The 13,424-nt window shown below is 36.9% G+C and overlaps 1 protein-coding gene across 1 annotated transcript; it reads right to left on the bottom strand.

Moving 5' to 3' along the window:
- Positions 1–301: 301 nt before the first annotated feature.
- On the bottom strand, positions 302–12,824 carry LOC124438736. The gene is made up of 12 exons (XM_046988936.1): positions 12,598–12,824; positions 10,376–10,748; positions 10,279–10,303; positions 10,133–10,185; positions 9,635–9,776; positions 9,274–9,494; positions 8,717–8,840; positions 8,027–8,187; positions 7,485–7,593; positions 6,632–6,871; positions 6,372–6,462; positions 302–1,599 (listed from the first exon to the last, which is right to left on the bottom strand). Exons 2-12 carry the CDS (start codon positions 10,739–10,741, stop codon positions 606–608), a joined length of 2,526 nt encoding a protein of 841 aa, XP_046844892.1. The 5' UTR covers positions 10,742–10,748; positions 12,598–12,824; the 3' UTR covers positions 302–605.
- Between the last annotated feature and the right edge of the window lie 600 nt (positions 12,825–13,424).

Genomic DNA, 13,424 nt, shown 5'->3' with positions numbered 1-13,424 from the left:
AATTTATTATTGGGTAGATGTGTATCTGAAAAATACCGTAAACATTAGAATTGTTGTATTCTTGTTCAAAAAATATTTCTATAAAGTAAACAGTTAATGATCTAAAGAAAGATTCAACTTAGGAGATGACTAGAGTTAGTTTTAGTGAATCAGATGCATGCTGATAAAAACCGTTTTAAACTGAAATAGCTAATACATTGATCTTATTAGGAATTTGTTGCGAAAAATGTTGCGACACAGTTTTTTACCTAAATATATTGCAATTCTTTTAAAGCTCACAAAATTGTGCATTACGAGTCTATAGTTTGTGGAAATTTTTAGTTTTTTACTGAGTTATTCTTAGGTTCATTTTATATGTAGATTTACTATAGAAAACCACGGTTATTCATAAGCTTATAGTTTTGGGAGAAAATACTCCTGCATACAATTGTTCTTAGGCATTGTCTTACAATTTTTGCAAATTTCCATTATTACAGAAAACGGTTTCTTCATTCAAAAGTGCAGTTCCTCAGTTAAAATAATTTATCATGAGATTCGATACTATGACTGGTTAATATAACTGAGTGCAAAACTAAAAACAATTTTTAAAATATCGCAATAAGCTTTCATGTTACGAGATAATTGTTGTGAAAGTACTCAGAGTTCTTAAAATCGAGCATCTTCAGAGCTTTATCCAATTTTAAACACAAATAGTATTTCTTGACATCTTCATAATTATCGTATTCATAAACATGATCATCGCCATCATCACCATCATCGATCTTGCACACGGCATAAGCAAAAGGCCGCCAAACATTTACTCGATCTTTGAAATAAACGAGACTTCCTGAGTCACCATTCTGCAGAAATGGATTACGACTTTTTATTTTCACAGCATTTTTGAAAATAAATGTCGAACTTTTGTCAATGAAAGAAAAATTTCGCTCACTTATATAGCCCGTAATTTGATTACTTGTTCGAACTTCCACAACCCCTTTCTTGCTTATTGCCGTTTTGTAAAGTTCTTCATTTGTTTCTTTCAAATTCAAGGCAAGACTCTTCATTTCATTTCCACCGAGCCGCTGAAAATCTTCTTTCTTACCGATTGGAATACACATGATATCTGCTTCACTGTTATACTTATTGATCGTGTTACAGGGAAAAGTACCAAGTGCAAGTGGTTTTTCTTTGTTACAGTTGGGTGGCTGATAAAAATATTTGTTCCCATCATTTTCATTTTGTGCAACATGAGCGCATGTCAATGCATAATAGTTTTCTTTGTTACGACAGAACATTGTTAAAGTACCGTGAGAGCTGCTGTTCACGTGAAAATCATCGTTATGAAAACTATCGTTATTTTGAATGTGAATATCGCCATTGAATGGCAACGTGCTATCCTCAGGGCGGAGGTTAGATAACAGTCGAAACTTTACTGCTTTTGATGGTTTATTCTTGATTTCAATAAAAAACGAAGCTTCCCAACCAAACATATCATCAATTTCTTTTCTCAAAATATCTTCTGATTTTCTTTCTACGTTATCAACTGTGACATACAAATGTTCATAAGGCATGTTTTCGTTTGGACCCAGTAGACCATAAGCTTCACAAACCCACGGCAAACTAAAAGTATGGAACAAAAAATATCTATAAAGGAATAGTAAATGAGCAATGTGTTCTAGTTTTGGGTGATGGATGTTGTTATAAGATAATTTCTATACATGTCTCAACTCCAAAAGCAGTTTATCAGGACTGCAACAAGTAGCACAAAAAGACGTGCTATATCAGTTTTAGAGCATTGTCATCGAAAAATTTTTCACATGCTGTCCGCCATCCCCCCTGCAATTAAGATCAAGTTATTTGTTGGCAATCGTTGCTTCAGATAATTTGCCTCAGTAAAATCGTTTTGTTGTAAAGTCTGGCGGTGGTTTAGATTATACGAAAACCAATTTTAGAAAACTGACATTGCATAATAGATAAGACTTACTCTATTTCATGAAATAAGGATCTTGTAAAACATATATTGAGGAACGAAATACAGAAGCCATTCGTTTACGAATGATAAACAACAATAACAGTCGGTTCCAGGCCCCTTATTAATTAAGGATTATCACATTATGCTCTACCCCTAAGTCTTTTCTAGTTTTGGAAAGCGTAATATAAATTTGTCCTTTGATATTTGTTCATCATCTCAATTTTCAAATAGCCCTTTCTTGCTGAAATCGAGTAATCGGCGTAGAGCTAGTGGTGCTTACTTGCTAGGCTATTTGGTCGCTGGTGTGGGTTCTCTGACATCCTCAGGTAGCTTGGTTGCGTTTGGTGAAGTCCCATCTGCGGTATCTATGTTCGGTAGTGGTGCTGGCTCTTGGGTATCAGTCTGTGTCTCCGCTCCTAGACGTGGTAATGACGGTGTTGGTTTTCTGCTGGATGGTGTTATTTTGTTGGGAGTAGGGTTGTCCAGTGAGACTTTTGGTATCAGCAGCAGGTCCATATCAGTAGTATATTTGGGTGACTGCTCTTGTACAGGTGTGAATTGCCGGAGAAATTTTCTGTTTCTTAGTGTAATTCTGTTGGACCCGTCAACTTTGACGCGGTATTGGCGGTGTTGAAGGACTTCGATGACTGTGCCAGTCTTGTCCATTTCGTGGGGTACGCTCCTGCTTGGTTTTGTATTCTTACGTGATGTCAAATGGACAGAGGTTGTAATCTTCTCGTGTGTTCTGACCAACGTTTCGCCAATCTCATGTAGCGGTTTCGTAAAGCCTCCTCTCGAGCATCGAGTGTTTCGCTCCAGGTTGCATGAGGCCTATAACGGCGGGTTAAAATTGGTATGAAATCCTTAATGGGTCTACCGAAGACGCATTGGGCCCGTGATAATTTCGTATCGGTATGAGGCGTATTACGATATTGTAAAACAGCAAGTCATTTGTGTTGAGGCTACCAGTAGGGCCGGCATTATTCGTGATGAGACGTTTCACAGTTTTAACGGCAACCTCGGTGGAACAATTTGAGTGCGGGAATGCAGCGAAGGCGAGGCGGTGGTGTACTCCCATTGTTTGAAGAACTGCCGTGTTTTGAAGGCGGTGAATTCTGCTCCACCGTCAGTAGCGCAATCGTCTGGAATCCCTAAGGTGGTAAAGAGACGTCGTAGGCAATTGATTAGTCCGTCGCAGCCGTCTTTGGCTCGTTCGATAATAGGCCAGTTAGAGTAACGGTCTACAATTACGAGATAGTTAGATCCTTTGTAGTGGAAATAATCCGCACAGATGCACTGGAAGGGGTAGGCTGGTGAGATGGTTGGTGTAGGTAAGATGCAAACACCCTCATGGATTTTATTTATGATTACGGATTTGGATTCCTCAAAGAGTGTGTTGAGCTCCTCGTCCCAATAAAACTTCGTGCAGGGTTTTAGCAGTTTTCTAAACTGTAGCGTACGTTCAGTGGCTCCAAATGCATATGAGACTTGATTGATCAGGCCAAACCAAGAACGGATGTCCGTGATACTGCTCGGCTTTGAGAAATAGCGAATAGCATCGATGAATTTCTACCTTTGGCGCAGAGAGTTTGTTGTGATTTCAAACCCTGTCGGGGTTGAGGATAATGCTGTTTCGAACACAGATGTCTAGCCATTCAACAGCCTGATGGAAACTTTGGGTGAGGTTACCCACGCAAAGTAAAGTATCATCTATGCATTTGGTTTGTTTGAAATGTGTGATACAATCTCATCGAACCGGCGTGAGTAGCAGTCCCCCGAAGCAATGTACCCTTGCGGCGCTGACGTATACCGATAGCGACCCCAGGGAGAGATAGGTTGTGAGGTGTCTGCCGTCTGGGTGAAGGGGAACGCTGTGATAACTGCTCCAGCAGTCGAGCACTGATTTCTTTTTGCCACTAGGGACAAAGCGTGCCTGGTGGTAAGGGCTCTGGGTGTGGTGGGCCTCCCTAGTGGCATTTGCGATTAGTGCCTGTAGGCCAACGGTTCGTCGTGGTTTACCGTTCTTTTTCCACAGATAACCATCCTGTGGCACCAGGTGATATGCTCGCCGATTGGGACGGGTTCAATAACGCCGAGGGCCACGTCTTGGTCAAGGACAGCTTTCACCTCGTCCTGCAAGTCTAGAGGGACTAGGATTGGTGTATGGTGTGCTTTAGGTCTCGCATTTTGGTCAATCATGAGTCGCATTGGTGGACATTCAATGAGTTGCTGTTGTTGTTGCTCGCAAGTGTTAAACGTGCTGGACTTGTAGTGATGGAGCAGCCAGTCCTCTAATTTTTTTTTGATTTTCTTCGGTTGCAAGGAAGGGCAGTGCTGTGGGTTTAGGTGGTGGCAGTTGACGACGTTGGCAGTCACATGAGTGCTTTGATGGGTTTTCTTTTGATAGGTTTACAACGTGAATAGACTGGTTTGTATAGACTGATGGGTTCACAACGTTTGAATAGACTGATTCTCCTGGGCGGCACATGTCTCACGACTGAGGAAAAGTTTATTTGAGTCACGAGTGACATATTAAATCTGACGGCTCTCCAATGCATGTCTGTCTTTGGATTGACCAGAGAATCTCACAATAACTGCACCGATGATATCGATGCCGTTGTTGTTTGTAGCGTGCATGCGCATATTCACCGGAAGGAGACCTTTCTGGCGTAGTCCTAGTTGATTCATTATATGTATGCTGGCAAGGCAGCTCTGGCATCCAGTGTTCTCCATGGCACTCAATTTGGCTGTGCGTGATCTTGTACAATTTAGGGTGTAACCGAGGGCTGTATGGAGCTGTGACGGTTGTTTCACCCAACGGTCATTGAGGTCGTTGTAAGTGTGGTGATCGAGCAGGATGCCATTGTTGCGTAGCTGCTGGCTGTTGGTCATGCACAGGCTATCAAGCACTGCGTTCTCCTGGTCTCGGTTTGCGTTGTGCTTTGTTAACGCTTAGCTTTGTCTTTGCTTCTGCACATGGAAGCGTTGTGGTTAGGGCGTTCGCAGTTTTCGCACATTTTACCGTAAGCCGGGCATTTTTGTCGTCGGATATTGGGTGGGGCGTTCCTACCATGGCTATGTTTGCCAAAGTAGGAACATAGTCCGATTTTATTGGTTTGCACGCCCTGGGTCATATTTTCTTGTTTGGCGCGGCGATATTGGCTTCTGGTTGCATCGATGCTTTGGCTGTTGAGGAGATGTGTGGCCGAACGTCTGCCACCTTCTTTGGCTTCGATGAACAGAAATGCCTCCTCCAGTGTCATATTTTGATTTTTATCGCTGAGCAGGTCTAGGTTGATGTCGCTCTCGGCGATCCCAACGGTTAATGTGTCGCGGAGGATATTGTTCGCGTAGTTGATTTCTGGTGCACAGTTGGGACAGTTAATCGTAAATTTGCATAGGCTGGCTTGTCCACGAGGACGTGCGCCGAAGCTGCGAATGGTTTCGTTACGATCCTGCGCATGTTGTGTAGTTTGATACGGGCCAGCATCCTGTTTTCCCCTCTTACAGCGAGTTTGCGGACTGCAGCCATAACGTCGTCGATGGGTTTGTTTGTGAGGGTGCCGCAAGCGATTCTGGTGAGGTCCTTACAAAGCGTTTCGTCACAGCATTCGAGTAATTGGATGACTTTGTATTTGCCGGTCATTTTTGTGTCTTCGACATAATCCTGCCAACGTGTTAGGAAATACGTCACCTCACCGTACCTGGCTACGGATATGGTTGACCTTCTGAATTTTTATTTTTTTTCGTGGGTGTGTTTGTCGCTTGGTTGTTGTTGTGAACGCCAGTCGAGTGAATTTTTAATAATACCGCTGCGAGTTGTTCCTCATCTTCCTCTGTCTCGTATTCACAGTCTGGACAGGAGCATTTTTACCTCGGCATTTTCGTCACGCATTAAGTTACGACTTGCTAATAGTGAATGGGAAGTACTTGTAGTTAATCAGCGCCGTCGGAAAAATGGCGCCAAATATTCGCAATCGATAAGATGGTGGTTTACAATGTAATTTTTTCTTTATCTCAGGGTCAGGAGAGAGTGTTATTGATGCCTTTATCGGTATTTATCATTACTTTGGTTGTAAGGCTTCCCTTGGGTTGATAAATTTCGTAGATTTGCTCCTGCCCCTTGGCCAAATAGGTTTCGTGTTGTTGCTGACGGCGTGTCGCGTTTTGAAATACTCACAGTGTTGGGTCGTCCGATCTTTTCGTGTGTATTTATCTCGTCTGCTGTTTTAGGTGGCTTAGTTGTTGTTTATCATAGATAAGACTTAGTCTATTTCACGAAATAAGGATCTTATAAAATATATATTGAGGAACAAAATACAGAAGGCATTCGTCCAGGCCCCTTCTTAATCAACAACTATCCAATTATGCTCTACATAACACTCAGATATTAGTCTCCAGTCCTCTCAAAAAAACTTACTTTTTCAATATGTCATGTATGTCGTCTCGAAGATTGTATTCCTCGTCGAGAAACCTGTCTTTAAAGACTTTAACGTTGTTCAACTCTTGTTCTAAAATTCAGACAATTAAATATCACACGCAGTTTTCACGGATGCGTTACAATAACCAAATATCAATTTTACAAAACGCTAATCTATTCCTTAATGCTTCGCTACAATGTGCTTTTCTTAAATGAAAACAATTGGGTGGCACTACGGTATCTCATTTGACGGCCATTACCTTGTGGCATACGCAACTGTTCTGCAAGATCTAGACGATGTATATTGATTAAGGCGTGAACCAATTTTTCCGTAGTGGCATCTCTTCCATTTTTTTTTTTCCATTTCGAAAGCATTTGAAATGCTTTTTCTTTCTCTAATTTATAATCGGCGTCTATCGCGTTCAGTTCTGATTCAAATATTTCCAACTTTCTACCAAGCGGTTTCCAATCTTCCTCTAGTTTATTGGCAATTTCCAATACTAAAGATTTCAACAATAATTCCAACAAGTCTTGCATAATATCCAAATTAAGAAATCTAAAATGCTACTGATTCAATATAGTAAATTGGGCAGACCCAACAACATGTAACTTGTCGAGGAGATAAAAAAGACAAATATGCGAATATGCTTTATAAGCTTTGGTTAATTTCACATTTGCAGTCAACAACAAACCTGGGGTAAGTAAAAATAAATCACTACAGTTCGTATTGGGATATATTTATATTTCAAAATAATTCAGAGGCAACTTGATTGCATGGCATAATTAGTTTTGACTAAAGTTGGATTCGCCACTCTTCGCAGCAAATTTAATTGTAAAATAAACGCATTTGTACAGTTTATAATAACGTTAAATTAAAGAGAGAAAGTTTGACTATACGCAAAACTATAATTGCGTAGAAGAGCTAAATAATGCAACCGCAGTTTCTATTTGTATTTTTGTGTTCAACTGCGTGGGCACTATAAATTAAAAATGTTCAACCATCACGGTATAGTTTTGTTTAAGTCTTTTTACTTAACAATTTACATGATTACTTCATCTCTTCAATTGCATTCCAAAAATAGAAATAATATATGTGATTAAATTCAAGCTTACCATTATCATCTTCGATAACTTCGTAAACTGGCTCCACTTTTGTGGAAATATACTGAATGCCAGGGGCGGAAAGGTTGTAAAAGTTTTCCGTGCTTTGATAAGCGCCCGTCTAAAAATTGGACGTTTCAATTAAATACACATATGATGTAATATGACACTGAATTGCTTAAACGAAATTTTCTCTGTCTGATTTTTTTCTAAAGCAATCATTTTCAATTGTTTCTTGACACGCAATCATTTGTATTGATTTGATAAAACTTTAGAAATTTATGGCTGTAGGCATTGATTAAAAAACTGGTGATGTTTCTCGTAAACGACGACATCGTGCACTTTGCGTTTGCTTCTGTTAATTAAAACTAATATGTATTTGGATAAATTGTTTACTGTTTGCTGCATGTAAAAGCTTAATAGTACATTGGGCTAAGGCTAAATGCAATCCTGGTAACTGTAATACAGATAAGTTTAATATTCTTTCCATTTTCATCAAGGCATCATGCCTAAACAAAGCAAACTACACAACCAAATAATGCAACATCTGGTACCTTAAAACACAATGTCTTTGCTATTTGTTGTGCCTGTATTTCTGTTACACGTTTTGCTTTGACGCACTTTGCAAGAAGAGCAAGCAGAACCTCTTCCTCTGACATTCTTTGGTTAGCATTTAATCCTCTATCCTTGCTGTTGTCATCAATACTTTTCATGTCTGAAATTAAAATGTTTATTAAAGGTAAACTACCCAGGAAAAAGTACTAGTGATTTTGTAATCATACGAGTGATTTTGTATTTAAAAATGTACCAAAATCATTCGACGAATCAAGACAATTACGTGGATGGTAATATTATGGCATTCGGAATTTCTTTGTTGGCAAAATAATAATTATGACGCCATGCAAAACCTAGAGGCATGTAGCAGTAGTTTTTTGTTTGTTTATTTTTGGCTTACTTTTGAGTGATCGAGATAACTGTCATACAGTAAAGCTAAAGTTTTCCATCAGTTTCAGCGTTTCATATTATGTACCGCCTTGCCGTCTCAAGAACAGATAAGACTATCTTATGCAAATTTTTAACAAGCACATGAAGTGCAAAGAAAAATAGCTACTCCCTTTTTAAAACTTTCATCGAAAATAGTCAATTATGAAGTAGTTGTATTACTATGTTACATGAAGGAAAGTATGCCTTAAACATAGGTTTTAAGCTAGGTATAACGTCATATATTTCTTCGTCATTTCTACCGTCATATATAACGTTCCTGGGGATGAGAGTATACTGATAATTGTCGATAATGTATCTGTCATAACACTTTTCCATGATCTCAGTTATAAAAGGCACGTCATCGTAAATATCCTCGTCTTTGATCTGAAAATAAGAGACTTTAGCTATAACAATTTATATGCTTCGAGGAAAACGAATAAATACGATCACCCAATATTCTGTCTGTATGATTTGCAACTGTACAGGAATTTTGAACAGATAAAGAATATATTTCTCATATACAAGGACTAATCACTACATTTTGGCGAGGGAAAGATGTTTCTTTGTTCTAAATGATTCAGTTGAGTAGAGAGGATTTTATTAAGTTTACATAAACACCACTCCGTCACTGTCACCATGTTTTGTAATGCAATTATTAATAAATCAACATATAAATCAAATGAATAATACATTAAATGTCTTTGCCACATGAGAATTGTATGTCGATGTGAGTTAAACAACACATGCCTCACGCACCAGAATCTAAGAACTTTTTGCAGTCTAAGACAATACAGGAATACTCTGGACAGATTATTACCCGGTTTTTTCCTTTTTTTGGCATCTCAGATTTTCCGCTGTCAAAGCCTTCAAGTAGCTGTTGAACAAAATCCAAAGAAACTCCTTCCGCTTCTAATATGTGACAAACGATATCTGTATTAGATTCGAACATGAAATCAATTCCCTTGGCGATGAGCTGCTGTGGGGATCCAGATTGTTGATAAGTAATAGTCACTTTTGTTTTTTCTGCAGGATAATAAACTAGAAAACATTTGATATTTTATTAATATTGTAAAAAGAAATGACATTTAAAGAAATCTTAACATCTTGAATAAAATTTTAACATAAAAAACAAGGCATATATCTCAAAAACATTTGTAATCATGAAAAAATATACTTACTTGGCGTGCTGATCTTTAAGGTGAAAGTATTGAGCAGTTTACCAAGAACAGTTAATTCGCTATGTTCGCCTTTAAAGGTAACAAAATATTGCCCCTTTGATGGAAGAGGTTTTTGAAACGAGAAAAGGACAGCAGTTTCTTCCTGGACATGGAAAAACAATTTACTTTAGAATATAGTTTTTTCTTAATGAAAATTAGAACAAAAAAGACTAATGCAAATAACTACTGTTGCCGGGTAAGTTAAAACGTGGTTTACTGAAACATAATTTTGAAAATATTTAAAAGCCAACATGCTGTTATACAATGAGCATTTTTTTCTACAAACTGAACTATATTGACAACACGCACTTATGTAAATTTCTGTCATGCATGAAAGCACCCTCTGTCCAGCAAAGTTTTAACAATAGCTGATTTAGACCATAGTAATTTAGTATATTGAGAAGCAGTATTAGCTAATAACATTTTGTGATTTGAAGTTTTGCAAACTTAAGCACTTACGTCACATAAAGCTTTTGAAGGCACAATTTCTGGTAATGAAAACTTTTTTTGTTCTATAGTTCAAAAAAACAACAAAAAGATTTTTCAAATGAAACAAATCATCAAAACAGCCACTTTTATTTTCCAACTGCATTAAGGCTTCATACCTTGTTCATCGTTTCCGTTAGATTGCTATAATAATGAATAATATATAAACCTTTAGCTTATCACAAAAATATTATGGTCATCTTTAAAGAAACTTACTTTTAATTCCTTTATTATCTTCTCAGGTAGGTAGCCAATTCGCCCCTTGATTCCAACGTACCACCAATAGTCATCATTTTTATCGAAAATCGTAACTTGTTGTCCTTTGTAAACTGATAGTACATTTTCGTCTTCGCTCTCATATCTAGCTAAGGTTCGTCCGCGAGATATGATCGCAATTGCTCGGTCAGGAAGGGGGGCTGCCAAGTAATTTACAGGCACCAATCCAATTCGACCATACAGATTCCTCACCTTCCACCAGTTTTCATCATTGTTATCAACAACGTCCAATATCTCGTTTTTTTCAACTGAAAGCTCATCCACAGCTCTTCCTTGGAAAGTGTATAAAACAATAGCAAGAGACATAGCTCAGCTGAAAGTAAAATAAATCAAATACACATCACAAAATATGAGAAAAATGGTTCATTGCGAGTGTCTCTACATGATGTAGTTATTCATCACGCAGATCGCAGATCGAAATACTTGATGCAACAAAAAAACAATAAAACATACACTTTCCCTTTCCTATAAGCTATCTTTACAAAAACAGCGTCAAACTTCAAACATTTTTAAGAATCACTAGTGATGATGCATGCTTAGTACAATATAGATTTGTTAGCAAAATTGTTACTCTTAATTTTTTGAAATTCGTCAACTCAGCACATTCATGCATGTATTGAAGCATCCGATGTTTTATCAGAGCATCGCAGCAGCCTGTACGCAAAAAGGCAGCGTTGAAAACTTATTGGTACAACCATTTACTTTGCTTGTCAGTATTATGGTATATAAAACAATTATTATTTTCATTGTGAGAGAAGTAAATGGAAATATATTTTTTGGCAAATTATTACAAACATATGGCATTCACAGCAACATACTCTACAGATGAATACTTAATTATGTGCGAAAATAGCAATAAAATATAAGCTGCTATTTAGCCATGTGATTTTCCTGTGATTGCCCAGTGAAGTCGCATAGCTAGTTATTGAAACTAACATGATGAAATGACAAAAATGAGTCACACATAGCCAAATCGTATAATGCTATCGCATCAGGAAAAAGACTTATAGAATATTGATGTACTGTAGTTAATGCGTAAGTATCGCTTCTAAGCAGCGCGTTTTTGAACTATGAACAAGTGCAAACCAGCTCATATGGAGCAACTAAACAGATTTAAAAGAAATTTTACGTCTCAAAACAAAAAAAAATTAATTTAGGAACAACCAATATTTGGGCTACAACTTGATTCATATAATTTAATTATAAGCTATAATATATACAAGTATATAATATATATTGTATCAATTGCCTTTGTACATACAGAACGTTGTATTGTTTTAGTAGGCACACTCTATCTTGCCCTATGTTTAAACTTTTGAGCAATTCACTCCTCACTTGAAAACTTCGATGCTGAAGGTTATTACGTGTTGCAACGAGCCGTGAAAGAACGTCAAAATAAATTTTGCGGCAAACATACAAACGAATGTTTCTGTTTGATAATGAAAGATCCTCGCTCCATCTTATCCTCCTTACATTATATTGTCTATAATCTTGTCTTCCTTACATTATGAACTAACGTTACTCGTATATAAATAATTGTTTAAATATAGAAAATGCAACGTAATCAATTTAATTACTTCTTCTCGTAAATCAAAGTTTAACATACAGTAAACTATAAATTTACTGTTTTTTAAGGAAGAATCATCTCTAATGGACAAATTAGGCAGACAGAAACTGTCCAATATCAAAACTGCGTCATCAATTAAACAAAACTTATCTAACGGAAATCGTTGCGTCTTCACACAAGAATTGAAACTTGGTTGAAGTTTAAATTCACTTCTTCCGTAAATAAGATTTTAGAAAATGTTGCAATTTACAAATAAATCCAAAATATTGCGTTCTTAAGCAGTTGCGACAACGATTTTTCCGGCACAATTACATAGCAAGTTTTGTCTTACGAACGTATATAGGTATATATAGAAAGTATTGTTTATTTGAATTTCCGTAATCACAGTATTCGATGCGTTGAAGCAGGGCGTAAATATTGTAAGAAGAAGAAAGTACACAAAACTACAATTGCTAATTCATTTAATATTATCCCCTAAGAGTGAGAAATCACGAAACAGCCTTGTCGGGATGAAATTGTAGTTTTTTTGTGTAATTTCTTCTTATTATCAATATATAGGTATATAGGTATGTAAATAAACAACAGTAATACTTACTTCTTGCTTTCCTAAGTAACCTTACACATTCTCCAGACAGAATTTATCGTGAGAATCATGCTACAAAAGCTGATTATTTCTTTCGGAGGTTGGGATGAATAATGCAGAGCATACTTGAAATGCTCAATTATAAAACCATTTATATCAAAGCAAATGACTAACTAAAGGGAAATTCCAACATTTGTAGAATTACAGCGGAAATAGTTGTTTGAACCCCTACAATTTACTTAATGCTTGATCGAATGCATGACATTCAAATTGCTAATCCATACAGCAGCCCAAACATTACACAGAATGTGTGAAATATATTTAAAATAGCCGCATACTGATTTTTTCTCTTTTTTGAGGCAATGTTTGGATGATAGCCTCCTGAAACTTCCTTGAGAGGATGTGTAATGTTAAAGCCCTTGCGAAAATTTCACATTTGTTTTCACATATGAAATGATATGTGAAACTTATGTGAATCTGAAACACTTCATATATGAAATGTGTCAATTTCATATACGAAATTCCAATTTCATAAATGAAAATTCCATATTCTCATTTTTACATTCTAATAATATATCATGGACTTAAAGAGCATATGAAACAAAAATTATGCAGTTTAGATAATATTTTCTTTGAGCATAAGTTTGAAAATTACAATATATTCTAAACAGTTCATTTATATCACTTTTCATTCTCAGGATATAGAAGTTTATGGAATGTCCGCTTTACACAACTTTTTATCAATTTTTTCAAAGTTTTTCTTTAAAACAACTTACATTAAGGAGTTGGTAAAATAGAGATACCTTAAACAGGAACTTTAAAAAAATAGCTATGTGCAT

The sequence above is a fragment of the Xenia sp. Carnegie-2017 genome, unplaced genomic scaffold (genome assembly GCF_021976095.1).
Source record: "Xenia sp. Carnegie-2017 unplaced genomic scaffold, XeniaSp_v1 HiC_scaffold_19, whole genome shotgun sequence".
Classification (NCBI taxonomy): domain Eukaryota; kingdom Metazoa; phylum Cnidaria; class Anthozoa; order Malacalcyonacea; family Xeniidae; genus Xenia; species Xenia sp. Carnegie-2017.
This window is presented reverse-complemented; position numbering and strand designations above follow the sequence as displayed.